The sequence below is a fragment of the Aotus nancymaae genome, unplaced genomic scaffold (genome assembly GCF_030222135.1).
Source record: "Aotus nancymaae isolate 86718 unplaced genomic scaffold, 86718_ANA_hifiasm-v0.15.2.pri h1tg000067l, whole genome shotgun sequence".
Classification (NCBI taxonomy): domain Eukaryota; kingdom Metazoa; phylum Chordata; class Mammalia; order Primates; family Aotidae; genus Aotus; species Aotus nancymaae.
This window is the reverse complement of record NW_026988482.1, coordinates 22,110,925-22,138,592: the sequence shown is the minus strand read 5'-3', so window position 1 is coordinate 22,138,592 and position 27,668 is coordinate 22,110,925. Positions and strand designations below refer to the sequence as shown.

The window sequence follows — 27,668 nt, the reverse complement described above, 5'->3', positions numbered from 1 at the left end:
ATCGGACGGGCCTCCGCGGCCGCCGTAGTTCAAACTCCTCGGCGCCGGAAGCCCCGCCACCACACTTCTTGGTTCGTGTGCAGCTTTCGTTCTCTGGCTACCCCGACCTTCGCTTCGCGCATGCATCCGCCGACTTCTTTGTAGATCAATCGGCCTCATCTCTCGTCTTCCCAATTCGGCCATGACCTCACCTGTATCCTCGACGTAGGACCTCGGACTTCATTTCTGCCACCCTCAACACTTCTGGAATCCCTGGAAGCGACCCGTTGCCATGGCGACCGTGTACACAGCCAGCAAGCCCTGCGTGGGGAGTGCAGGTGGCTTCGGTTGCAGCTTCGCGTCCCGGGAGCGTAGCTGCCTGGTAAACGGTGAGCATGGTCTGCGCGCTGGTGGGAGCGGGGAGACGGGAGACCGTGGCTGGAGTCCAAACACCGCTCTATCTGGAGGTTCCCAGCTTGGGTCCCTCATCTCTGAAACCCAGGCGAAGGAGGGCGAGACATCGCGGGAGTCCTTTCAGCCTGGCCACGACTTACAGTCTTTAGAGCTAATGTTTGTTGGTCCCACAAAGGGATCCCACGTCACTCTCACGACATTGAAGCCATGAAGCAGGGAGCCGGAGGTTGTCTGGACTCTTCTGACTAGTCGGTTTTCGAACTAGAGACGGTTTTGGGATCACCAGTCTGAGCCCTATTCTTTATGGATGAGGAAACCGAGAGGGACCGGAATGGGTCCAAGGCCTGTTGCCCCCCAGGCTCCACGCGGGGGTTCAGCACATTGAGTGAGGAAAAGGAGAAAGGCCAGTTTTGCCTGAGTCTCAGTCTTGTTCAGCCAAGGCCACGTGCAATTGGAACCAGTGTTTGGGGTTCGGGTGTTGTCGCTGCCACTACGGTAGCTATGAGGGTTCCCCATGACAGCCTCTGATCTGTACAGGAGCACTGGAAGATAGAGACCCACCTGGTGCCTACCACCCCACCAAACGTTCCCTTTCTCTTGTTGAACCTTCATGGGTGCTCGTTGCCAATTCTGTTCATTCCCACTCAAAATAAATGAAGCAACCTCGAGCGTCTTAACACAGAAGTTTCCTGGTGGCCATTCAGAGACTTGCTTTGTTATAACAAATATCAAAGGCTGGTTCCCCAAGGAGAGGCATTTCCCACAAGGTCCCGAGGGAGAAAGGGAGGGGGCCGGAGGCAGTGGCTCACGCCTGTAATCCTGGCACTTTGGGAGGCCGAGGTGGGCAGATTGCTTGAGCTCAAGACCAGCCTGGATAACATGAGGAAACCCTGTCTTTACAAAAAATACAAAAATTTTCTGGGCATGGTGGTGCACGCCTGTAGTTCTGGCTGCTTGGGGGGGCTGAAGTGGGAGGATCACTTGAATCCAGAAGATGAAGGCTGCGCTGGGCCATATTGTGCCACTGCACTGCAGCCTAGGTGACAGAGTGAGACTCTGTCTAAAAAAAAAAACCGAGTGTTGGCCGGGCGCGGTGGCTCAAGCCTGTAATCCCAGCACTTTGGGAGGCCGAGGCGGGTGGATCATGAGGTCGAGAGATCGAGACCATCCTGGTCAACATTGTGAAACCCCGTCTCTACTAATGCAAAAAAATTAGCTGGGCATGGTGGCGCGTGCCTGTAATCCCAGCTACTTGGGAGGCTGAGGCAGGAGAATTGCCTGAACCCAGGAGGCGGAGGTTGCGGTGAGCCGAGATTGCACCATTGCACTCCAGCCTGGGTAATGAGAGCGAAACTCCATCTCAAAAAAAAAAAAAACAAAAAAAAAACGAGTGTTGTGAGGGGCTGGACATAGATTTTTGCACCTAGAAACCAAGTGTCCTCCTGGAAGGGCTGTGTGCTTGGGTTGGAGTTGTCATGGAAGGGGAGTGACATCATATGCCTCTTGGGACTCTCTCAATAGTGACTGAAGATGGAACCATATATGGAGATTCTGTTGCCCTCTGACTTCCAGCCATTACCATCACCACCCGCCTCCATTTCCTGAACACCTCCTCTGTGCTGGGCTCTGCCCTGGACATTGTGGGGGGATTCAGAAGAGATAAAAAGCACAAACCTTCCCTTAATTTGGGAATTAACACGTTCACCCCTTGCCCATCATTGTAGATGTAAAGCCTACACCTGCCAGAGTCCCCCACACCCAGGGTACTAATATTTACTGAAAAGGGTAAGGAACCCCAGGAAGTGCCAGTTGTACCACTGAGTGAGCTGCTGGTGTGGATGGGGTCAGGGCAGGCAGTAAAGATGCTTACACATTCATAAATAGCTCAGTGGACAAAGATGCTGGAAAATCCTCAGATAACTCAGCAGGGGAAAGCCCTTTCTGCTCTGATGCTCCCACACGGCACGTCTCTCTGCCCAAGGCGTAAGATTCGGGTTCTTAACACTTCCTCTTCCAGCTCCTAGACAGAGGGCAATCTGCGTGCCGTGAATTAGACTGACCACTCTAAATCCTCTCCCTCCAGAACTGGAACAGGTGGCCAGCTCCTCCTCCCTGCTTAGACCTTCGGCACTGTTAGGTGCAGGTCCACCCTCACTCACCTGCATTTGTGGCAGCAACGCACCAGGTCATCCTGCTGTACTAGGTCTGAAAGGTATGGGGATCACTCCACCAGCATAGAGACCCCTCCATGTCTCCGCCATTACGGAGTTAGAGCCCGGACATAGTCTCCCCCCGCTGAGGAAAAAGGAAGGAAGTGATAGAGGCCTGAGTTTGCAGAAGGCTATTCTTGATCCACTGAGCTAATGGCATGTCTGGGTGAGGCCTGCCTGACTACGAGACTATTGTCTCTTGAAGTTCCCGTTCTGGGCTGGTTTTATGACTCTGTTTACCTGCATTCACTAAATCCCGTGATCGCTCACGTTACTAAAAAAATGCTACCCCTCAAATTATCACTCGCCTTGATGTTATTTACCGTAACTGTAGTCATTGGTAAGAGGATAAGAATCTTTATACGATAAGAATCTTTTGTTTGTTTTGGGTTCAGCGATCTTTAGATAAACCTGTATGCTACCCCCTCCCATGCTTACTTTGTAATTTTCTGTTCCCTCCTGATAAAACTTTTGTAATGGGACCTACGTCAGTCACTGTATGAAAAAACATATATAAGCTCCTGTGCACAAAGAATAAATCGCTGATCTGAGCACAGCTCGTTTCAAACCTCCAGACCCATTTTTCTGTATTTCTCTTTTCTTCTGCGCACTATTCTCTTCCAGGTATCGGGACCCTCTTGCTGGTCAAGAGACCCCTGGCAGATGTGCCGATCTCACGGACCCCAACAGAATGGAACTGGGGCCGGCAGAGGGGCAGGTGGATATTGGACAGTAGCTCAGGCAGGTAGGGACCCCTCTGCTCCCGGTCGTACCTGACCCAGGCCAATGCAGCTTCAAAGACCTGTCATGACAGAGTGGATGCTCTGGCAGCAAATCCTCCCACCCAGGGGCCATACCCCGGGCCTCCAATCTCAATGCCTTCACTTTCTATACTGAAGCATTCCCTTGGGCCCATCAATTTTTCCTCCTACTTGTCTCTAAAATCCTGATTTCTCTCTACTTCCTAGACTACTAGAACAGTTTCCTGACTTTCATTATGATTATGATTTCCTAGTGAAAAACCATCAATGGCATCTTATTCCTTTCTGTCAAAACAAAATGCCTGATTCCCTTCCCGCTGTCCCTGCATCCCTACTCCCTCTAAACTCCCTCCATCACCCTCTCTGTACTTCAGCAAGGGTGGGCTGGTTCTCCTGTTCACACTGTCCCCCCTCACTTAAAATGCCCTCTCATCTCCTCCTCTTCATCTAAACCCACACCCCTATCTTTAAGGCCTGGCTCTAGATCCATGTTTTCCAAGGAGCCTTTCCCAATGGCTCCAGCCACAAGGATATCTCCCTCTAAAGCTCTATAGCCCTCACAAAATGTATCACTCAAAGAAATGTGAGCTGCTGCCCCCGTCATATTAATTAGTGTAAGAGCTAGGGACAGGACATCTAGTTCTTGGAATGAGGACTTTTCCTCTAAATCACAGGGTCTATGCTGCCAAGCCCAGGGTCTACTTTTCTACCAGGCTCCTATCAAGCCCTCTTCACCTCCCTAGCATCCCCCTTTCCTAGAGGAAAGAGGAAAATGAACCGTATCTTTTAATCCCTCCTCGAATTTTTTTTCTTTTTCTTTTTTCTTTTTTTTTTGTGGAGATAGGGTCTCACCCCATTGACCAGGCTGGAGTGCAGTGGTGCAATTTCAGCCCACTACAACCTCTGCCTCCTGGCTCAAGTGATCCTCCCGCCTCAGCCCCCCCAAGTAGCTGGGATTACAGGCCAGGAGTTCAAACTGGACCACCGCCAGCTAACTTTTGTGCTTTTAGTAGAAATGGGGTGTCACCATGTTGCCCAGGCTGGTCTCAAACTCCTGAGCTCAAGGAATCTGCCCATCTTGGCCTCCCAAAATGCTGGGATTACAGACATGAGCCACTGCTCCCAGCCTCCTTACATTTCTAACACTCCTCCCTCATCCTCACTCTCAGGTGAGAAAACAGAAACAATTCAGAAGAGAACATCAGTAAGAATCTACCTGTCCCCCGCTCTTGGGTGTGTGCCCCAGCTCTCCCTCCTGCTATCGTGGATGTGGATAGCTTGTGCTCCTATCAAAGATGCACACCCTTATGCTCTAGACTATTCTCACTTATTCCAGAACATCATTCCAACAACTGTTCTCCCATTTCTCCAACATTCCCTCTCTTTTGGAAAATTCCTATGAGCAGTCAAATATGCTGTAATTTCTCTCACCTTAAAAAAAAAAAATGGCCAGGCTGGGCATGGTGGCTCATGCCTGTAATCCCAGAACTTTGGGTTCCTCCTGCCTGTGTGTGGCCCAGCACTCTCTCTCATCCCTAGGCCTCTGGTGGTTAAAAGGTGTTTATCTTACGACTAAAAGCTCTGTCTCTTGAAGGGAAGGAAGAGCCTTCTTATCTGCTCAGTCAGGTGGTCATGGGAGACAGACTCACAAGGCCCACTACCAAGCACTAGAAATAGGTGGGAGTATAATCTATGGTGTCGACCATAAAAGTGCATAAAATGATAGTTCCCAGTGGACTAAGGGAGATAGTGAATTCTAGGAAGTGAAATTTGGGTAGGCTCTCAAAGAACTGAAGTACGAAAAGGAAGGTCAAGAAATTCAAAGAAGGCTGGGAGCAGTGGCCCACACCTGGAATCCCAGCACTATGGGAGGCCATGGTGAGCAGACTGCTTGAGCCCAGAAGTTTGAGACCAGCCTGGGCAATATGGCAAAACCCCATCTCTACACACACACACACAAAAATACAAAAATTAGCCAGGTGTGATGGCACGTGCTTATAGTTCCAGCTACTTGGGAGGCTGAGGTGGGAGGATTGCTGGAACATGGGAGGTGGAGGTTGCAGTGAGGCGAGATCACACCACTGCACTACAGCCTAGGTGACAGAGCAAGATCCAGCAAGATACGGTCTCAAAAAAAAAAAAAAAAAAAGAAATTCAAAAAGTAAATAAAGTATCTAAACAAAGACGGAGATGACTATCTTTGTTTAGCCAGGCATGGTGGCAGGTGCCTGTAATCCATAGTTGGGGAGCACTGCACAAATCAGTTTGGTGAGAAATCAGCTCAGTTAGTGGCTGGTCAGATTGGAGAGGGAGGAAGAGAAGACGTACATGTCAAGCCAAGGGAAAGAAAGCTGGACTATGCAAATCACGTTCTGAGAAAGTTCATCTCAAAGAAGTGGGCACTGCTACATACTGATTTCAAGAAACGTAAGCTCTGCAGTGTAACCTTTCCAGCTCACTCCCTTCATAAACCTATATATGGCCCCAAGAACTCAGCAAACTGGTGGAACATTCCAAAAATGAAATAATCATGTTCTTTGCCAGGCCCATCACATCGCCTCACCGTTCTCGGAGGAATGTGCAGCAGGCGTCTTTGATGCTCTGCAGCTGCAGGAAGCTCGCCCCCATCAGCAATGACTGAACATTCTGCTGGTCAATGGCAAGGTTGCCGTTGTAGGCAAAGTTGATTAGAGCCTCCAGGGCACTAAAGGAAAGAGGGAAAGCCGTGAGATGCTCTTTAGAGATGAGTCTTGGTCCACGGAAGACTTCGGTCCTAACTGAACTGACATTATTTAGCCCATGCTCTTTGAGAATCTATCTGATGGAGTAACTACTTCACCACAGCCCAAAACTCATCTACAAAGTTGTCTTCATTGCCCTATAGAAAATTCTAAAAAAGAGAACACAATCACTCCACAATTACACTATTGAAAAAGTCAAGAGCGGCCGTTCTTCTATATTCATTTTCAGTCCCTGATCGCCTACGTGCATGAATTATATCCATATAATCATAAAATACTTATCCATCCCTTTCCCATGTTGCTACACTGTCTTCATGTTTATTGTTTTTAGTGGCTGCTATATAATATTTCAACATGCAAATATGCTATCATTTATTTCCTTTATTGGTAAGCATAATAGCCATGACCATCTTGCTGTTAGAATGTTTTTGAGTTATTTCTTTGGGGTAAATTTCTAGAATGAGATTTCTAACATTTATTCTGCTTTCAATTCATGTTGAAAATGAAATCCAAATTGCATCTATAGGGCTGTATGTGCTCTGGTCCCTCTCCATCTGTCTATCCTCATCACTTCCACTTTCTCCCTTCCTCACTGGACTCCCAACATTCTGAACGTATTCTCACTCGGGGCCTTTGCAATGACTGCTTCGTTTGGAGGGCTCTTCCCCGAGATGGCTCACTCCCTCATTTCAATTAAGATGTCTCAGCTCAAATGCCACCCCATGACAGGGGCCTTCCCTGATCACCCCAAAATAGCACAGACCCCACTATCCTTCACTAGTCTTTACTCTGCTTCACTTTTATCACTTTCACTCTTAGCCATACCATGCATGTATTTGGAGACTACCAAATCACTACTAGAAAGCTGGCAGAGGCCGGGCATTGTGGCTTACACCTGTAATCCCAGCAACTTTGGGAGGCTGAGGCAGGCAGATCACCTGAGGTCAGGAGTTTGAGATCAGCCTGGCCAACACAGTGAAACCCCATCTCTACTAAAAATACAAAAATTAGCCTGGCATGGTGGCACACACCTGTAGTCCCAGCTGCTTCAGAGGTTGAGGCAGTAGAATTGCCTGAACCCAGGAGGTGGAGGTTGCAGTGAACAGAGATCATGCCATTGCACTTCAGCCTGGGTGACAGAGCGAGACTCAGTATCAAAAAAAAAAAAAAAAGGGTGGTGGGTGCCTGTAATCCCAGCTATTCATGGAAGACTGAGGCGGGAGAATCATTTGAACCTCGGAGGTGGAGGTTGCAGTGAGCCCACTGTACTACTGCACTCCAGCTTGGGCACCAGAGTGAGACTCCGGCTCAAAAAAAAAGGAAAGTTGGCAGAATGAGGAGAAGTGTTGTTGTTTCCTCACTGCTATAACTCAGACAGAGGATAGAGCTGTGCTCATCATGGACGTTCAGGCAATTTCTGTTAAATGAAGCACCTAGACTATTCATGGGATGAGCATGCTCCTTCAGACACACACCTCAGGGAAGAGGAGTGCACAACGGCCCTTGGACAGTTACTTCTATGTCTTTCCTCATAAATAACTGGCCTAAGATTTCTTTCTTTCTTTTTTAAGAGTCAAAGTCTCACTGTGTTGCCCAGGCTGGAGCGTAGTGGTGTGATCACAGCTCACTGCAGCCTTGACCTCCTGGGCTCACCTCCCACCTCAGCTTTCTAAGTAGCTGAGACTACAGGTGTGCACCACCACACCTGCTAATGAAAAAAAAAATTTTATATATACAGATGTGGTCTATGTTGTCCAGGCTGGTCTTGAACTCCTGGCCTCAAGCAATCTTCCCACCTTGACCTCCCAAATTCTTGGGATTTCAGGTGTGAGCCACCTCGCCCAGCCTGACCTGAGATTTCTACCTTGCCAGGGGTATATAAATCCTCTTCCGGTATTGGGGCAGATCACCTTCGGTCATCCAGAGGGTAACACACAGTCTCCTAGCTCTTTTCTCCCTAGTTGTCACCACTGTCAGATTAAGAGGATGGGAAATAACTGACTACCAGCTAATGGGATAACCTTGGGCTTGATCCCCTTGAGCTTCAATTTTCTGAACCATGAAATAACCAAAACAGCTACCATCTTCTAGATCTGTGTTGTCCAATATAGTAGCCATTAGCCACATGTGACTATTTAAAATTAAACTGATGAAAATTAAGCAAAATTTAAAATTCAATTCTTCAGTCCCACTAGTCATATCTCAAGTGCTTAATAGCCATCTGTGGCTAGTGGCTACCATTTTGGGCAGTACAAATAGAAAGAACATTCCCATCACTGCAGAAAGCTTCAGTGGACAACACAGTTCTAGACTGATGAGAAGGGATGTGAATGAAGACACTTCTTTGAAGAACTATTTTGTCAGCTAAAATGACTAGCCAGAAAAGTGCAGAGAATATACCACCACCCTTAAACCCAGCCCCAGTTAAAAAAAAAAACAAAACCATGGAATCTAGATCCTATTAAATGTATTTCTCTTATAGTAGGGTAAAAACAGCATTAAAACGCCCTTCTTTTTTTTTTTTTTTTTTTGAGACGGAGTCTTGTTCTTGTCCCCCAGATTAGAGTGCAATGGCATGATCACGGCTCACTGCAACCTCCACCTCCTGGGTTCAAGTGATTCTCCTGCCTCAGCCTCTCAAGTAGCTGGAAGTACAGGCGCCTGCTACCACGCTTGGCTAATTTTTGTATTTTTAGTAGAGACAGGGTTTCGTCATATTGGACACTCCTGACCTCGTGATCTGCCTGCCTTCGCCTCCCAACGTGCTGGGATTACAGGTGTGAGCTACCGAAGCCAGCCAAAACTCCCTTCATTTTAACCCCATCTCAGGGCACTGGCTGAGGTTATTAATCACTTACTATTTGTGTGGAGCTAGGCTATTAGACACTGTCCTGCTGCAGGTCCTCAGTGGAAGCATGCACAGGCTGAAACTGCACCTGGAAAGCAGCCTATGAAACCTAACGGTGGGATTCAGTACCTTGGGTCCATTCCTTGCATTACAATCTCATCCTGCTTGCACTCCATCATGTCATTTGTAAACATAGCATGGAAATATGGGATAGAGGCTGCTAAGACGATCCGGTGAGCACTGAATTTGTGGTCCCCAATCTGTGGGCAAAGTAAAACACAAAGATACTGAGAAATGCAAATATAAAAACCAAACCTGCCCCCCTCCACAGCATACCCCACTGCCCATTGCAATGACGCTGAAGGCACCCCAGGACATGGAGGCCAAGGCTAAGCATAGAGACCCTGAAGTATTTTAAATTCAATATACTCAGTTACAGTAGAAGAATGTAAACAATACATTTTAATGAAGTATTAAAATAGTTTAAAAATTTAAGACTGAATATTTCATGTAATAGTTTTTAGTTATATGGTAATCTCCAATGCACCCCTTTCAGCTACTCCACCAACCTGAATAACTGATTCCTCTAACACTTTATCCCAACCCCAGTTTTATGGGAAGGCAGATGGACTAGACAAACTGCCAAGATCGCTGGTGCTCCTAACAGTATGTTCCTCAACAAGAGTAAATATGTAGTGACAGGAGGGTGTGAGGAGATATACTGGTGTTGTGGACTGGCTGCTCTGCATGGCCTGCAGGGACAGAGGCCAGCTCTTCCTCCAATGAGTATCAAATCCTCACTGACGGGCCCTTAGTCTGAGGAATTCTATAAAGTGTTTCCAACTATCTGCCAAAGGCTCTTCCCTTCAATAAGCCATTTATAGCTCCAAGCTATATAAACATTTCCACTTAAGAACTTTCTATTCTCCAGGAAGAGCAAAACAGTCCTTTTCCCCTTTTTATCAGGTTCTACATTAGTGGAAAGCCAGAGAATCTCACTATGTGATGCTTATCGTGTAATGTTTATCCAAGGATTCTAGCTCAGTTCCCTGTCACTATGCCTTCTTTCACTGAACTTCAGGTTTATTATCTACACACACAATCTTTCAAATGCCAAGGGATCTTTAACAGATTCAAATTCTTCATAGAATTCATCATGTAATCTAGGTGCTGCTCTACTACAATGTTGGGGACATTAAATGGCTGCATGTTTTGGGGGTGTTTATAATTAAAAAAAATTATACCAATACACGTATACTTTTTTTAAATTTTACTTTTTTTGAGATTGGATCTCACTCCCTCACCCTGGCTGGAGTACAGTGACACAATCATGGCTCACTGCATCCTTGACCGCCCCGGCTCAAGCAATCCTCCTACCTCAGCCTCCCAAATAGCTAGGACTATAGGTGTGCATTACCACACCCAGCTAATTTTTAAAAAATTATTATTTGTAGAGACAGTGTCTTGCTATGTTGCCCAGCCTGGTTTTTTGTGGGGGATTTGGGGAAGACAGGGTCTCACTCTGCCGCCCAGGCTGGAGAGCAGTAGCATGATCATGGCTCACTGCAATGATCTTCAGCCTCCTTGGGTCAAGGTGATCCTCCCACCTCAGCTCTCCAAATAGCTGGGACTCTAGGTGCATGCCACTGAGTTCGGCTAACTTTTTTTTGTATTTTTTTGTAGAGATGGGGTTTTGGCATGTTGCCCAGGCTGTTCTTGAACTCTTGACCTCAAGTGATCCTCCCACCTTGGCCTTCCAAAGTGCTGGGATTATAGGCATGAGCCACTGAGCCCTGCCCAAGCTGATTTTGAACTCCTAGGCTCAAGCTATCCTCTCTCCTAAGCCTCCCCCAAAGTGCTAGGATTATAGGAGTCAGGAGTGAGCCTCTCTGCCCACCCCCCTCCCACTCCTTTCTTGGGGGTTGGGGAGACAGAGTCTTGCTCTGTCACCCAGGCTGGAATGCAGTGGTACAAGAATGGCACACTGCAGCCTCAACCTCCTGGGCTCAAGTGATCCTTGCACCTCAGCCTCCCAAGTAGCTAGGACTACAAGCATGTGCCACCACACCTGGCTAATTTTTCTTTCTTTTTTTTTTTTTGAGATGGAGTTTCCCTCTGTCACCCAGGCTGGAGTGCAATGGTGCAATCTCGGCTCACTGTAACCTCCACCTCCTGGGTTCAAGTGATTCTCCTGTCTCAGCCACCTGAGTAGCTGAGATTCAGGTACACGCCACCATGCCCAGTTAATTTTTGTAGTTTTAGTAAAGACGGGGTTTTACCATGTTGGTCAGGCTGGTCTCAAACTCTTGACCTCATGATCCACCCACCTCGGCCTCCCAAAGTGCTGAGATTACACGCGTGAGCCACTGCGCTTGGTCTCAATTTTTTTTTTTTTTTTTTTTTGGTAGAGTCTGCTATGTTGCCAGTATGGTCTCAAATTCCTGGTGTCAAATGATCCTCCCACCTCATCCTCTCCAAGCTCTGGGAATACAGGTGTGAGCCACTACACCCAATTCATATTTCTTTTTCTTTTTTTTTGAGAAAGAGCCTCCCTCTGTTGCTCAAGCTAGAGTGCACTGGCATGATCTTGGCTCACTGCAACCTCTGACTCCTGGGTGCAAGCGATTCTCCTGCCTTAGCCTCCTAGGTAGCTGGAATTACAGGCGCCCACCAACACACCTGGCTAAAGTTTTATATGTTTAGTAGAGATGGGGTTTCACCATATTGACCAGGCTGATCTCGAACTCCTGACCTGAAGTGATCCACCCGCCTTGGCCTCCCAAAGTGCTGGGATTATAGGAGTGAGCCACTGCACCTGGCCCCTACTCATATTTCTTAAAGTTGTTCTACAAAGTTTATTACACAACAACAACAACAACAACTAGCATTGATTTCTTGATTCCTTGCCCCTGATTCCTACTCCCAGGGGCAACCTCTTCCTTCTAGGACTTTTCACCATCTTTCTAAATAATATGACTACTTATCACTTGTTGACTTTTCACTTTTAGTTATTCCCTGTGGTAGCCAACCTCAAAATAGCCGCCAGTAAACGCTGACTCTTGGTATTCACACCCTTGTGCAGTCCCCTCCCACAGTATGTCAGGGTTGGTCTATGTGACCAACAGAATATAGCAGAAGTGATGATGGTATGTCACATTCAAAGCTACGTCATAAAAAGCACTGAAATGCCTCTTACCCTCTTCTCCTGGATCACTTGCTCTAAGAGAAGCTAAATAACATATCCTCAAGAGAGGCCCGTATGAAGAGGACTGAAGCCTTCTATGGCTACCTGAATGAGCTTGGAAGAGCATCTTCCAGCCAGCTCCAGTCAAGCCTTCAGATGACTGCAACTTTGTGAGAAATGTCTAAGCTGACTCTGAACTCCTGGCCCTCAGAAACTGTGAGATAATAAATACCTGAAGTCACTGAATTTTGGGCCAGGCACAGAGTGGCTCATGCGTGTAATCCCAGCACTTTGGGAGGCAGAGGCAGGTGTATCACTTGAGGGTGGATCAGGAGTTTGAGAGCAGCTGAGCAACATGGTGAAACCATGTCTCTACAATACAAAAATTAGCTGGGCATGCTGGTACATGCCTGTAATCTCAGCTACTTCGGTCCCTGAGGCAGGAGAGTCGCTTGAACCTCGGAGGCAGAGGCTGCAGTGAGCCAAGATTGTTTCACTGCACTCTGCAAAAACAAAAAAGTCACTGAATTTTGGAGTAGTTTGTTATGTGGCAAAAGATAACTATTATATTAGTAATCTAATTTCTATTATGGAAGATTAGGAACTTGTCCTGATACCTTTCTTCATGTACTACCCCATACACTCCCTATCTTTCCAATATAATTAGGTCAAATTTTGGTTAAACTAAGAGTTGCATTAAGTCTATGTGAATATTATTTATAACCAAGCCATGTTGTATACTGTGAGTATATTTCCTTTTTGTATAATTTTCTTTTCCCTGGAGTGTAAACTCCTGTTAATATATTCAGTCAGGTACTCTATCAATTGTTTAAGTTGTCTGTTTCTTGAGACACTATCTACTGGAACTCTTCCTGAGAATTATGTTTCCCTCATCTATATTGACAACCCCATTTCCTCCCACTTAGTACTCTTTCTTATTTATTCACTTGTTCTGGTAGAATATGTCTTCTAGGCCGGATGGGGTGGGTCATGCCTGTAATCCCAGCACTTTGGGAGGCCAAGGCGGGTGGATCACCTAAGGTCAGGAGTTCCAGACCAGCCTGGCCAACATGGTGAAACCCTGGGCATGGTGGTGGGTGCCTGTAATGCCAGCTACTCAGGGGGCTGATTGGGTAGAATCACTTGAACCCGGGAGGCACAGGTTGCAATGAGCTGAGACCATGCCACTGCACTCCAACCTGGGTGACAGAGCAAAACTCCAACTCAGGAAAAAAAAAAAAAAAAAAAAGTTCTCTTCTAGAATAGCTTCATAAGAAGGGGTCTATGTACAATGTCTGAAAATGTCTTTACTACCCTCAAGCTTGGATAATAATTTAGCTGGTTAAAAAATTCAAAGTTTAGGCCGGGTGTGGGCGCGGTGGCTCATGCCTGTAATCCCAGCACTTTGGGAGGCTAAGGTGGGCAGATCACCTGAGGTCAGGAGTTCGAGACCAGCCTGACCAATATGGTAAAACCTCATCTTTAAAAAAAAAAAAATTCAAAGTTTAGAGTTTTTTTTCCTGTCAAAATTTTGAAAGTATTGCTTCATTGTCTTCTAGTTCTTTGCTTTTAGAGATAGAGTCTTACTCTGTTCCCCAGGCTGGACTTGAACTCCTGAGCTTAAGCAATCCTCCTGCCTCAGACTTCTGAGTAGTTGAGACTACAGGCATGCTAGTATGCACCTGGCTACATTTAAAAATACATACATATATGTATTTTTACATACTACATTAAAAATACATATATGTATGTATTTTAAAATGTAGCCCTGCTTTGTTGCTCAGGCTGTTCTTGAACTCCTGGCCTCAAGTGATCCTCCCACCTCAGCCTCCCAAAGTGCTGGGATTACAGGTATGAGTCACCACACCTAGGCTATTTTGTTGTTTTTGAGAAATCAAATGCTATTTTGAATCCTAACTCTAAGTATGCAACTCTGCTCTCTTAAAAGCTTTTAGGCTTTTCTTTTTATCCTTGCAGTTCTAAAATTTCACAGTGTTGTATCTTGGTATTGGTTTTTTTTATTGTGCTGTATCAATCTACAGATATTATTTAAGTTCTGGAAAAATCTCTTGACACCATTTCTTTGATAATTTTCTCCCTCCTATTGTAATTTTTTCTCTCAGAAATTTCTATTAGTCAGGTGTTAGATTTCTTGGAATAATCTTCTAATTTTCTTACTATTCTCCTCTATTTTCCATCTCTTTCATTTGGTCTATCAGTGAGGAAACTTCTTCAACCCTATCTTACAATCTTACTGTGTTGTAGGTTTTTACATTGGCTATCATATTTTTAATTTCCTAAAGGTCTTATTTTCAAAAGCTTTCTTTTTAAAAAGAACCCTGTTCATCTTTCATGAATGCAATATTTTCTTGAATCTCTCCTGAGATATTGTATGTGATCAAATACAAAATCCACCACATAAGAAGCACTTTGAAATGAGATTGTCCAGGTCATGAAAACCAAGTGGGACCCCAGCTTGCCTCCCAAGTCTAATTCCTGGGAGTCTGTCTGTCCATCTATCTGTCTGCTGGGGCCAATTGGCCTTGACTTGGTCGGGAGGAAATCAGGATGTGACTGCCTCCTCCCCCTCAATTTAGTGATCACACTGAAATGGCACTTCATTTAGATTACTGGGCTTGTCTTATCTCAGGGGAGGGGAGGTGGGAGCAGGAGCCCTACTTGGAAATCTCTGTCTACCCATCGTGCTAAACACAGACAGCTGATCAGTAAATATTTGTTGAATTTAATCGGAAAAATTAAGATTTTGGTGTAAAAGAATTCTAAATTATAGCTATGTCTAAAAGTCTAAATCGGATTTCCCATAGCCTAACATGGTTCTCAGTAAGTACATCAAAATTATCTTATTGTCTTATATGTGATAAATACTCTCTAATAAGTTGCCCAGAATTCAGCCCAGAATATCAGTGGTGGTTTGGGTTACCTATTTCAGATTTGCCTTTTTTTCCTTCTTTGTTGGGGGAAGAGGGCATTCTTTGCCTTATTTCTAGGCTCGGGATTGGGGAAACAAGTTGTTTTCTTGCAACGCTTCTCAAGGACCTTGCCCTCGCCCCGCCCCCATCTTAAAAAATAGGGCCAAGATTTAACAGCTGTCACAGACACGGCCGGTGAAGGAGGACTTGGCCAAAAGAAAACCAGCACCGGAAACACTGCTCTAGAGGTTGGAGAAGCTGAGATTTCTGAAAGACTAGATTTCTGGACCTCTTAGTCCAAGGGAATAAAGGATAAGGGGGAAAAGTTGGTGAAAGACAAAAAAAACAAGCAGTTTACAATACAGTGATGACAAGATAGACTTTGGGGACACTGAGTGTCAGGACAGAGCTCTCAGCACAGCTGGAAGCTGGAGTAGGGAGGATGGTCTCTTTAAGGACTTCCCAGACAAATGACATTTGGGCTGAGTCTCAAAGAAGCCAGTTTAAGCTTCCTGTAAGGACCAGCCAGGTCGTAGAAAATGAAATACAAACACCCAATAACCACAGGACACAATGCAAACCCAAGCAACAACGAAGTACTACTTTTCACATACTGCATTAGCAAAACTTAAGATGCTTGCTGCAGCCAGACCTGGTAAGCACTTGGGAGATGAGCTCTCAATACCAACTCAAGGGGGAGGGAGGAGGGGCGGAGAGGAGATTGGTGCAGGATTCTTCGAAAATAATTTGGCAACATCCACCCTTTAATCAAGCAATTCCAGTGCTAGAAATTTACAAGAGGAATATGCTCTCAAGCGTTTACCAAGATACACGTACAAAAAAGTTCACCACAAAACATAGAAACATGTCATGTCTATTCATTGATAAAATAATGTATAACATGTCTACATAGGAAGAAATATGATACAGCCCCCATGGCACACAGAGTAAATGAAGTCCTCTCTTAAGCCCTTCTCAATTTCTCTTATGCCATTTATGTAACAATATGGCTCTAAAATGATGCGCTTGAGCACGCCTTCCCCACTGAAATTGCAGATTTTTGAATGCAGAAATCTATCCTTTTACGTCCAACAGATACCTGAGCAAATACAGAATAGGTTGCAATTTGTAAGTTTGTTAGTGAAAACAGAAAGCCATTAACTTGTTAATGAAGTTCGGCTGGGACACACTGGGTGGGTAGTGCTTCCGCAGGAATGTGGCCCAGGTGTTAACAGAAGCTGTTGGGTGCTAAGCTTGATGGGATTACAGAGACCCCGGTGCTCCTCAGCCGGAGGGTACAGATATATATAGAATTCCCCAGCTCCTTCTGCTCTCTCCCATCTCCTGGTCTGCCTGGATGTTCAAGGGGACAATGACAGAGATAAGATCTAAGTGCCCCATGATAAAAGGAGGCTTTTACCTTGAAATACTGTCATTGTACTACAGAAATGGCTGTTCTTTCAACTTGTTGGTTGGAATTTGATTCTATGGGTTGTCAACCATTTAAATAAGATCGATTTGGCTTTTGAGAGCTAAAATCGATCCCATTCTCCAAGTTTATTTTCTTCCTTGAATTTTAGGCAGACACTGGAAGTCTGTCCTTTGATTGTGATGATTTTCATTCCATCATTCTTGTTTGGATGGTTTTAAGTCAAATGCTTATTTGTGTGATTTTAAACACAATTCTGCCCCAGTTTTCAATACACAATGTCTCAAGGGCAGTACTGAAATGGCCAAGACCAAGAGCATGGTTTTTCACTTTCTGCTGTCATTGCCTTTTGTAAGGGACGAGCTGGGGAATCCCCACTGCACAGCACTTTCCAGTCCTAGGCATGACCTTTTGACACACAGCACTCACTGGCCTGGAGGCAGGCCAGCAGCCCCGTTTCAATAGTGACCAAGCAGAGGTGACCAGGGGCCATCCTAGGGTAGTCATTCAATTCCCCCACCTGGAGGCAGCAACAATGTTTTGCAGTTAGTACAATTATAATCAACAATTACTGTTCTTTCTCTCTAGCCTCACAGTGGGGTCACTTCTCACAACTGTTTCTCCAGAGCCAAGCTCCAGTCTACTGGCAACCCAGTAGTAGACATCAAATGCCTGTTAAACAGCCCTTAATCTCCAGCCCAACAGCAAATATCTAACCTCTCTTAAACACCACAGCCCTTCCCTTCCCCTTCTTCCCACCCCCACCCCAAAACCTGGCCCAGGCTCTGACTATGCTGGATCCACTTGGCTTCCTCTGCAGTCAGTACCTATGGGCAACAGGGATCTCTTCGGGGGGTCTGATCCTTAGAGAAGGGGTTTTGTGTGGCTGAAAACCTGGCGGGCTGGGGTTCTGGTCTGGTCAATGCCAACATCGCCAGACTGGAGACCTCAGTTATTTCCTCTGAAAATGCAGTGATTTCCAGCAGTCTAATTTCAGCTCTAAAAATTCCACAACAGCCCCTTTAGATAAGGAAATAGCAATGCAGGTGTGTGTTCTGTTGCCAGTTCTGCCACTGGCCTGCCCAGTCTCTGAAGCCAAAACATTCAAATCCCCCAAATAGAACTAGCTGTCGTGTCCGTAAGATGAGACTAACAATGTTGGCGCTACTATCTACTTAGCACCTTGGACCTGTGAGGACCGTGGTGCACAGGCTACCTTACAAAGGTACCGCACTGAGTCACATCTTTAAACCTCCTCGCAGCTCCCGGGCGAGCCTTCACCTCTGCAGAGCCCTCCCCCACCTCCGGCCTCCTAGAGCTTCAGGCCAAGTTCCCCAGTCCCCAGTGAATCTCAGCATGCCACCTGAAGCGTTTCACCTGAAAAGGCCAGACAGGGAGGAGGCGAAGCGCAGCCGGAATTAAATAGTCAATTGCTGTGGAGCTGGAAATGCTGCTGCCTCCCACATTTCCAGCTCCACAGCAGTTGATTATTTAATCCCACATCCTTGACTGGATGGGGCCCTAATCCCCCCAGTAAAAATCATTTTCGTTTGCGTCTCCCAAGATCAACTGTAGAAGTAAATAACACCCTTTCCCAGCACCTGTGGGTCCGAGGCATTCACACGGTAGACCCTGACGCTGAAATGGCCTCGGATGCTACCAATTCTTTCTGCCGTGGCCTAAATCCAATAAACAGAGATGGATGGAAACAGATCTAATAAAACATTCGCGTGCCTGGTAATATTACGTAAACGTCAGGCTTTCATTTAGAAATTGGAATTAAATGCGATTTAGAAACTACTAACGACTTCAGGCGTATACTTGAAATAACCCAGAGGACTGAAATGTCAGGTGAGGAGACTCAGGCTCACAGACGCGCCTCTCCCTATGGGGGGTCTGGAGCCTCGTAGAACTCACCCAGTAAACACGTTTACCGCTGCAAGCGGCACGTCAGAGTCCAGGGGTAATTCCCGGTGTCGTGGGGCCAGGACGGCGAGGCCTGGAAGAGGCCACACTGTGGGCGCTGGGAAGCTGAGATAAATTCCTGTGAACGGGCTGGCATGGCCTCCTAGGCCGGACTGCCGGGGTTCTAGAACTTCTTTCTGAAACAGGCCAGCAACCCCACTGCAGAGCCCCAGCGACTGCGCCCCTGGCGGCCCCTCCCCTCTCTCGGGCACCTGGCGCCGGCTCCTGCGTCCTTCCAGGAATTCAGGTCCGCCTGGAATTTGCACTTCAAGTCTGGAGTTCCCAAGGAACCCCTCCTGACCCTGAACTTCTATATCTCAGTTTCAAGCTTCCTAGTCTTCCCACACACACACCTTAGCTCCTCGGGCGGAGAGCACCCCTTTCTTGGCCACCCGGGTATCCCCCAGGGGAAGTATGGGGCTCTTTTGGAAAAACAAAGGTGGAAGCAAATTTCAGGAAGTGAAACTTGGCAATAAAATCTCAAATGCTTTGAGACCTATATATTTTCAGGTTTTCCTAATTAAAGCAATGACTTTCCGCCACGCCTCCAACCTGTAATCACCAACTTGATTAGAGAAATTCATTTTTCTTTTTCTTTTTTTCCAAAAGAGTTCATCTAATCATTTTAGCCTGCCACTAATGATAGAGATTTTAGGGCAAGTTAACCACAGTTTTACAAGACTCCTCTCCCCGCAGCGTTGGGCATTGTCATGTCGGCGGGCCTCCCGCCCACCTGAGGGGGTTTCTCCCCCCTACAGGGGTTTATTGTTGAGGAAGGTGAATCTCCGGAAAGGCTGACGACTCAGCTCAAGGTCAAAACGTCGGGGCCGAGGGCCCTCCAGTTTCTCCTGCTCATCTTTGCTCCTGCTTCTGCTACGACCTTCTGGGGAACGCGTATTTCTCGTTTTCTTCTTCAGCTGCCATTTTTGCTTTAGGAGATGAATGTTTTCCTTTGGCTGTTTTGGCAATGACTCTAAATTAAATCGACGCTAACGCCTTCTTCCCCCTAATTGTTAAAAGCTATGGACTGCAGAAAGATGGCCCGCTTCTCTTCCAGGTATGAGCTAATCTTGAATGTGAACTTTTTTTGATTGCTAGAGATTGCCAGCTTAGGAAATAATGTTCTACGCCTGTCATTTGATTTTTCTCTTGCTTAAACCTTAAAGGAGCTGCCAACGGCACTGCTATTTTTCTTGAAAGACCTGGAATCTCACACAGTTACTTCTAACTTTGCCATTGGCTTTCTTTTCTTTTTTTTTTTTTAAACGGAGTCTCTCTCTCTCTCTCTGTCGCCCAGACTGGAGTGCAGTGGCGTGATCTCGGCTAACTACAACCTCCACCTGTCAGGTTCAAGCAATTCTCCTGCCTCAGCCTCTAGAGTAGCTGGGATTACAGGTGCGCGCCACCACACCCGGCTAATTTTTGTATTTTTAGTAGAGACAGGGTTTCCCACATTGGTCAGGCTGGTCTTGAACTCCTGACTTTACGATCCACCAGCCTTGGCCTCCCAAAGTGCTGGGATTACAGGTGTGAACCACGGCGCCCAGCCTGCCATTGGCTCTTAACATTTTCATGTTAATGTTAATTTTCATTTCATGTTAATGGCTCTATGAAATAGCGTTCCTTTATTCTTGTATTAACAAAGGTCAATACTACAACAAAATTTTAAATCTTCCGAAAAGATGAAAGGCATAGGCAGATTCAATACTTCCAAAACCATTAAGATAATAGCAAAAAAAAAAAAAAGTTTTTTACCTAAAAAACTTTTAAATGATCGGTTAAAATAGTTTGTAAATTTTAATTAATCGGTAACATGGAATGGCATGCAGCCATTTTTAAATCCTTATATGAAAACTGCATGCAGGAGAAAAATTATGTGAAATAGAAGATAAAAGATATATTATGTACATAACTAGAAAACATAATTAAAATTGTGTACCTATATGAGGACAGAGCCTAAGAAATAATACATATTAAAAGACTTGGATATTGGTGACTTTTTTTCCAACACTTTTCTTTGTTACATGAATTAGCCATTAAAAAAAGAAAGTTGGTGCTCTGCACTTTCTCTTTAGTGATGTGTGGTCTTGCGATGAGAAGACCCAGGTGTTAACTTGTAAGGTTTTATTTCTTTGTTTTGCTAACTCGTGTCTGACTTCCTCTTCCTAGTGTGATTTGGATCATGGCCATTTCTAAAGCATTTGAACTGGAATTAGTTGCCGGTGAGAGAGACCTTTGGTTCTTTTTATCGCTCACAATTTTTATGTGGCCTGAAATACAGACGCCATGAATTGATTTTGTCGTTAAGGGCTGAGCCATCAGGAGCTTGCGCATCCATCTCAGGGAGACGTGGCCTTCAGAGATGACACCATTCGGCCCCAGGAGGAGCCTGCGATTCGCCCTCGGTCTTCCAAGCTTGTGCCACCTGTGGGGATACAGCACAGTAAGAACTGCCTGGCTTCCATGCTTCTGTCCTGGCCTTTCATGTGTCTCCTAAGTATCTTTTCAACACTCCTTCACCTAAAGGGGCACCTGGTTCTGGAACTGGGCAGGTGCTGGACTGCTTTTGGTTTTGGAAGCGAGACAGGGATTGTGTATTTGATTTCCCTGCCGCGCAGTTTTCCTCACCTGAGTCCACTAAACACTGGAGAACTCTAGAACCACCACTGGCCCGTGCATGGAAATGACTTCTCTGCTCAAAGGCACAGTCTTATGCTCTGAGGTTTACAATGTGTTTTACAAACACATTGGTGTTGTATTGACCTTCACTTACAGGAATTACCCTTGCACGCTTCCCTCTCTCCGCCCTCAGTCACCTGTTCTTACCTTTCAGGTAAGGAGTTAAACAGAACCTGCTGCCTGAATGGGGGCACCTGCATGCTGGGGTCCTTTTGTGCCTGCCCTCCTTCCTTCTATGGACGGAACTGTGAGCACGATGTGCGCAAAAAGTAAGCCATTCAGAGGGGCGGGGAGCAGTGGAGAGGAGAGGGAAAGGGAAGTGAAATTTCAGACCCAAGGGTATCGCCTTACCTGTCCATTCTCAGGAACTGCGGGTCTGTGCTCCATGACACCTGGCTTCCCAAGAAGTGTTCCCTGTGTAAATGCTGGCACGGCCAGCTCCGCTGCTTTCCTCAGACTTTCCTACCTGGCTGCGGTAAGTGGACGTTCTCCTCTTTCTCTTGCCTTTTGAGGTTACATAGTTGCCTTGAGGGGTGCTTAGTTAACAGGCTGTGCCTGTACCTCTTGGCTTGCTAGAGCCTGGCAGCCAAAGTTCTGCTTATGAAAGCGTCGCGACTCCTGACGAGATAGTTGCCTTGGCCTCTTCCATACTCACTTCCTCGGAAACCTGTCTAGTCCTACTGCCTTTCAGATGGAGAGGTATTTCAAGTCTGTTTGACATTTTATGGTCTGAACTTCTGTTGAGGAAAGTAAACAAGTCTTGGTCTCTTGTTTAACCAGGAGATTCTCTCTGGTGTTCTTTTCCTTTGGGTAGGAGGACCCAAACCATCTCCAGGATGGACAGCTCAATTAGAGTCCACCCCAACGGCAAATTCTATCAGAGGCTTGGACCCTTGCTAGTCCTTTAGAAACTTCCAGGGTCCTAAAAGTCCCGGGCAACTCCCCTTCCCAATGACAGGTCACAGAACCCTTTCACTTTATTGATTTTCACTGATTTGAGGAAAACAATGAAAAGAAGGGCAGCATCTGGAGAGAACAAGAGGCCACGGCCCTCTCTCCACCACAGCCTGAGCCAGGTTTCCAGGGTCCTCTGAGCTCAGAGACCTGTCATAGTTCTGGACCTTGGAGATGTCAGAAGTGGAAAATAGTTCCCGCGTCCCCTGAGCTCCCGACCCCAGGGTGGCCGCCACGTCCCCCTGCCAAGCGCCTGGGGGGACGGGAAGATGGGATGGAGTTGTGAGTAGTGGGCGCCCCCCAAGGCTTCCCCACTGTTTCCTGAGAAACTGTCCCAGTGCCCACCCACCCGTTCTCCGTGTGACCCGGGCCGGTCCTGGGCTAGACCCCGCGCCCCAGCCCCTTCCAGAGAGAAAGCTCTCGACGCCGGATGCCAGGCAGAGGCCCAGCGGCCGGTGGAAGAGAAGCAGAGAAGCCGAGGAGAAAGGGAGGGGAGGGGGAGCGAGGAGCTGGCAGCAGAGGGAACAGCAGATTGCGCCGAGCCAATGGCAACGGGAGGATGAGGTGGCACCAAATTCCCTTCGGCCAATAACAAGCCGGAGTTTACAGGAGCCTCATTAGCATTTCCCCAGGGGCCGGGCCGGGGCCAGGTGATGCGGTGCGGTGTTAGTGTTAGGTGTCAGCAGCATCCCAGGGCCCGGCTGCGGTTGCTGCGAACCTCGGCCTCTGTCTCCTCTCGGTCCCGCCCTCACCTCCACGCGGGGCCGCCCGCGCCAGTCAACTCCGCGCACTTTGCCCCTGCTTGGCAGCGGATAAAACGGGGGCTGAGGAAATACGGGATACGGTCACCCACTGGCAGCTCTAGCCCTTAAATTCCTGGCTAGGGAACCTCCACGCACTGCGGCTCGGGCCCCGACACCCATCCAGCGTGCACTGGCGAGCTCCGAAACCGAAGTCCCCCGGCGCCCCCGAACTCCGCTCCGCAGCTTCAGCACCTGGAAAGTGATCTTGGCATCCGAGAGCCAAGATGTCGGCCCACTTGCTGCAGGAGGAGCTCTCTAGCTCCTATACCACCACCACCACCATCACAGCGCCTCTCTCCAGGGTCCCGCAGAATGGAGGAGGTAAGTCGGAGAAGACGCCCCTCTGTTTGGAAGAAGACATTCGCCCTGATATAAAAGATGATATATATGACCCCACCTACAAGGATAAGGAAAATCCAAGGCCCAAGGTTGAATATGTCTGGAGAAACATCATTTTGATGTCTCTGCTACACTTGGGCGCCCTGTATGGGATCATTTTGATTCCTACCTGCAAGTTCTACACCTGGCTTTGGGGGTTATTCTACTATTTTGTCAGTGCCCTGGGCATAACAGCAGGAGTTCATTGCCTGTGGAGCCACCGAACTTACAAAGCTCGGCTGCCCCGTGAGTCTTTCTGATCATTGCCAACACAATGGCATTCCAGAATGATGTCTTTGAATGGGCTCGTGACCACCGTGCCCACCACAAGTTTTCAAAAACAGATGCTGATCCTCATAATTCCCGACGTGGCTTTTTCTTCTCTCACGTGGGCTGGCTGCTTGTGCGCAAACACCCAGCCGTCAAAGAGAAGGGTGGTACGCTGGACTTGTCTGACCTAAAAGCGGAGAAACTGGTGATGTTCCAGAGGAGGTACTACATACCTGGCATGCTGCTGATGTGCTTCATCCTGCCCACACTTGTGCCCTTTTATCTCTGGGCTGAAACTTTTCAACACAGCTTGTACGTTGCCACTTTCTTGCGATATGCTGTAGTGCTTAATGCCACCTGGCTGGTGAACAGCGCTGCCCACCGCTACGGATGTCGTCCTTATGACAAGAACATTAGCTCCCGGGAGAACATCCTGGTTTCGCTTGGAGCTGTGGGTGAGGGCTTCCACAACTACCACCACTCCTTTCCCTATGACTACTCTGCCAGTGAGTACCGCTGGCACATCAACTTAACCACATTCTTCATTGATTGCATGGCTGCCCTCGGTCTGGCCTATGACCAGAAGAAAGTCTCCAAGGCCACCATCTTGGCCAGGATTAAAAGAACTGGGGATGGAAGCTACACGAGTGGCTGAGTTTGGGGTCCCTCGGGTTCTTTTTCAAAGTCAGCCAGGCAGAGGTTTTATGTCTGTTTACTAACTACTGAATAATGCTACCAGGATGCTAAAGATGATGATGTTAACTCGTTCCAGTACAGTATTCTTTTAAAATGAGAAAGTATTGAAAGCCAAGAACTCTGCCTTTATGATGCTAAGCTGATATTTTTACTTCTATCCTCTCTCTCTTCTAAGCCCATTGTCCTCCTTTCCCTTTGTTGCTATTACCTTCCTTTCTCTTCTCATTGCTTCCCAGGCAAGCAGCTGATCAGTCATTGTTCAGTGTCCAGCTTCCAAAGCCTAGACAACTTTTTGTAGCCTAAAAGTAATAGTCTTTGCTCCAAATAACTCTCTTTCCTTGAGCTGTTGTGAGCTTAAGGCAGGTGGCTCAAGCTAGAGATAAAACGGAACCTGGGCAGTTCCCTGTGAATTATCTTCAGCCCAGGCTTTTGCTAGATGGAATGGAAAAGTAACTTCATTTGACACAAAGCTTCTAAAGCAGGTGAATTGTTGGGGGAGGGAGGGAGCATGCATGGATGTAAGGACGAGGAAAATGAAGCAAGAGGAAGCTCTTGCCATGATCAGACACGCAGCTGCCTACCTAGTGAGGACTTCAAGCCCCACCACACAGCATGCTTCCTTTCTCTCCTGGCTTAGGGTAAGAAGTGGCTGTGAAGTTTGGCAATGCTAATCTCAATGTCACAATGTATAGTTTAGGCTGAGGATAAAGAAGAAACATTCTAAGTTTGTAGAAAAAGTGGTCTCTGCTGGGGAAGGGATTTTTTTTCTTTAATGACAAGGAGATTTCTTAGGTCATGTATCAAGAAGTCTTGAAGTTGGGTGATTCCAGAATTGGTAAATATAGTAGCTCATAGAATTTTGAGGATTCCATGAGCTGCTCATCAAAATTCTTTCCTCTGCTCTGCCATCTTCAGGATATTGGTTGCTCCCCTCATAGTAATAAGATGGCTGTGGCATTTCCAAACATCCAAAAAAGGGAAAGATTTGAGGTGGAGTCGGGTCAAACATAAAATGTATATACACATAAACATTGCTTAGAACATTAAACTATTTCACTTAGAGTATTTCCCTCCCCAAGAGGGATGTTTGAAAAAACTCTGAAGGAGAGGAGGAATTAGTTGGGTTGCCAATTTCCTCTCCACTGCTGGACATGAGATGGAGAGGCTGAGGGACAGAATCTGTGGGCGGCTTCTAAGAGCGAACTTCATACAGAAAAGGATCAGAGAACACATTGCCAAGGGCATGAGAAGTTTACTGAGGGAGTTAGTGAAAGTCTTAATAAAATAAGCTAGATGTTAGGTCCATTCATTAGTTCCAGTTTCTCCTTGAAATGGGTAAAATCTAGAAGGCTTCTCTCCTCAGTGTTGTGCCCCTTCACTTTTTTTTTTTTTTTTTTTTTTTGGCTCTGTTAACACCTAGCCTAATGAAGAGAACTGCCTGTTAGGGGCAGGGTTAGGAATCTCTTCACTATCCTGATTCTTGATTCCTAGCTCTACCCTGTCTGTCCCTTTTCTTTTAGCAGATGTTTCTCTTCCCTGAACGTTTTCTTCTTTCCCTGGATAGGCAGCCTCCTTTGTGTGTACTCAGAGGTGGTGATGACTTGCGGTCTAGGCAGCTCCCTCCTGCAGACAGAATGCTCAGGGTCACTGAACCACTGCTTCTCTTTCGAAAGTAGAGCTGGCTGCCACTTTCACGTGGCCTCTGGCGTGTCTCCACCTAGACCCTGTGCTCCCCTACCACACTGATGGCTCAAGACAAGGCTGGCAACCCTTCCCAGAAACCTCTCTAACCCAGAGCCCCTCTCTCTCTCCCCCTCTCGGGGGCATGGCCAAGCCAAGCGCTCACGTTGAGCCAGTGAGCCAGCCACAGAGCAAAAGAGGGTTTGTTTTCAGTACCCTCTGTCTGGGTCAGAATCAGAGAGCATGCTGAATGCCCCCTGCTTGCTCAGTAAGGCTGCCCCACCTGAGTCAGTGCTCTCAGCTGGCAGTGCAATGCTTCTAGAAGTAGGAGGAAACAGTCCTCACTGGAAGGGCAAGAACCCAAGTGCCTCATCTTGAAAGGAGGCCCTATTCCCTGGAGTCAGGGTGAATTCCCCAATCCAGACAGGGATTGTGTCTTTGCCGTTTGCATCCTGGGTGTCAGGCTTAGGGTAGGTATTTGATAAGTGTGGGTTGGATGATTGGATGTGTAGGGACCATGTTTTCTTCCTGGAACATGGGGCCCAATCAGAGCCTAACCAGGTTCTGCTCATCCCTGCAAGTGAAGGCATCACCACTGGGCTTGGTTTCAGGTATGAGAGTGTCCCGAGAAGAGCAGGTTAACAGTAGGTGAGTAGATAAGCCATGAGTGTGGGCGGCAGGATGAACTGCCGGAGAGGTTTCTTTTAATGACCAAGCATCCCTACCTTCCAGATGGCCTTGTGATGGATGAGCACCTCATGGCTTCCAGGACTCCAGAACTACCACCGTCTGCACGTACCACTTTGCTGCTAGCTGGCATCTGTCTTTCTATACAGTTGCTATTAATTGACATTGACCTATTTCCAGAAATACGATTTTAGATATTAGGCAAATTTCATGACCAGTAAAGGTTGCTGCTACAATGTTCTATCTGAAAGATGATCATTTGTTAGTTGTCTTAAAATAATGAATACATTTCCAAAATGGTCTCTATATTTCCTTACAGAACCAACTACTTGCCCCTCTTTCCCCCAAAAAACTACTTCTTTTTTAAAAAGAAAGTCAGCCATATCTCCATTGTGCCTAAGTCCAGTGTTTCTTGATATGGTAATTCTACCAAGGCCTTCTTAATATGTTCTTTTAAACAATTAAATTATCTCTTCAGATTATTAAAGACTAATCCTAATGTGGACCTTAGGATACAGTTTTGAGTAGAGTTGATCAAAATCAATTAAAATAGTCTCTTTAAAAGGAAAGAAAGCCTCTTTAAGGGGAGGAACCAGAGTGCTGAAGGAAGGGAAGTCCATCTGCATGTGTGCAGGGAGACTGGGTAGGAAAGAGGAAGCCAATCGGGGAGAGAGGTTGGAAAACATAAAATGGGTTACTTGATTGGTGATTAGATAGGTGTAGAGAAGCAAGTTAAAAGGCTAAATGGAAGGGCAAGTGTCCATCATCTGTAGAACGCTATATAAGACAAGGAATCCCCTTTTTTTCCCAAAGGCATTGTAAGAAGAATGAAGTCTCCTTAGAAAAAAAATTATACCTCAATGTCCCCAACAAGATTGCATAATAAATTATGTTTCCTCCAAGCTATGCCATTCTTTTAACTGTTGTAGAAGAGAAAATTTTCACAATATATTTAGTTGTAAACCTTGTAAACCAAGTGATAAAACTACACACTATAAAGCTGATTTTTAAAATACATTGCATTTATGTGTATGCACAGTAAAAATGGAGTGTATATTGA

General features: G+C 46.5%; 1 protein-coding gene and 1 pseudogene across 3 annotated transcripts; both read left to right on the top strand.

Moving 5' to 3' along the window:
- Positions 1-76: 76 nt before the first annotated feature.
- Positions 77-27,668, top strand: CRIPTO (cripto, EGF-CFC family member). Of its 3 annotated transcripts, none has more exons than XM_064367025.1 (6): positions 297-368; positions 20,631-20,683; positions 20,770-20,904; positions 21,295-21,409; positions 21,506-21,615; positions 26,654-27,668. In XM_064367025.1, exons 2-6 carry the CDS (start codon positions 20,644-20,646, stop codon positions 26,800-26,802), a joined length of 549 nt encoding a protein of 182 aa, XP_064223095.1. In that variant the 5' UTR covers positions 297-368; positions 20,631-20,643; the 3' UTR covers positions 26,803-27,668. The 3 variants fall into 3 exon arrangements, with proteins under 3 accessions (XP_064223093.1, XP_064223095.1, XP_064223094.1); XM_064367024.1 differs by lacking the exon at positions 297-368 and adding an exon at positions 3,281-3,348; XM_064367023.1 differs by lacking the exon at positions 20,631-20,683 and having other exon boundaries at positions 77-368.
- LOC105707532 (stearoyl-CoA desaturase-like) lies at positions 22,925-24,211 on the top strand (annotated as a pseudogene).

What these genes read in the sequence shown, in the direction of transcription:
- CRIPTO (XM_064367023.1), top strand. Translation starts at nt 272, where the DNA reads ATGGCGACCGTGTACACAGCCAGCAAGCCCTGCGTGGGGAGTGCAGGT. An exon ending in ACCTGTGGGGATACAGCACA is followed by an intron (nt 20,905 to 21,294) that starts GTAAGAACTGCC and finishes CTTACCTTTCAG; the next exon opens with GTAAGGAGTTAAACAGAACC. An exon ending in GACTTTCCTACCTGGCTGCG is followed by an intron (nt 21,616 to 26,653) that starts GTAAGTGGACGT and finishes CCTACCTTCCAG; the next exon opens with ATGGCCTTGTGATGGATGAG.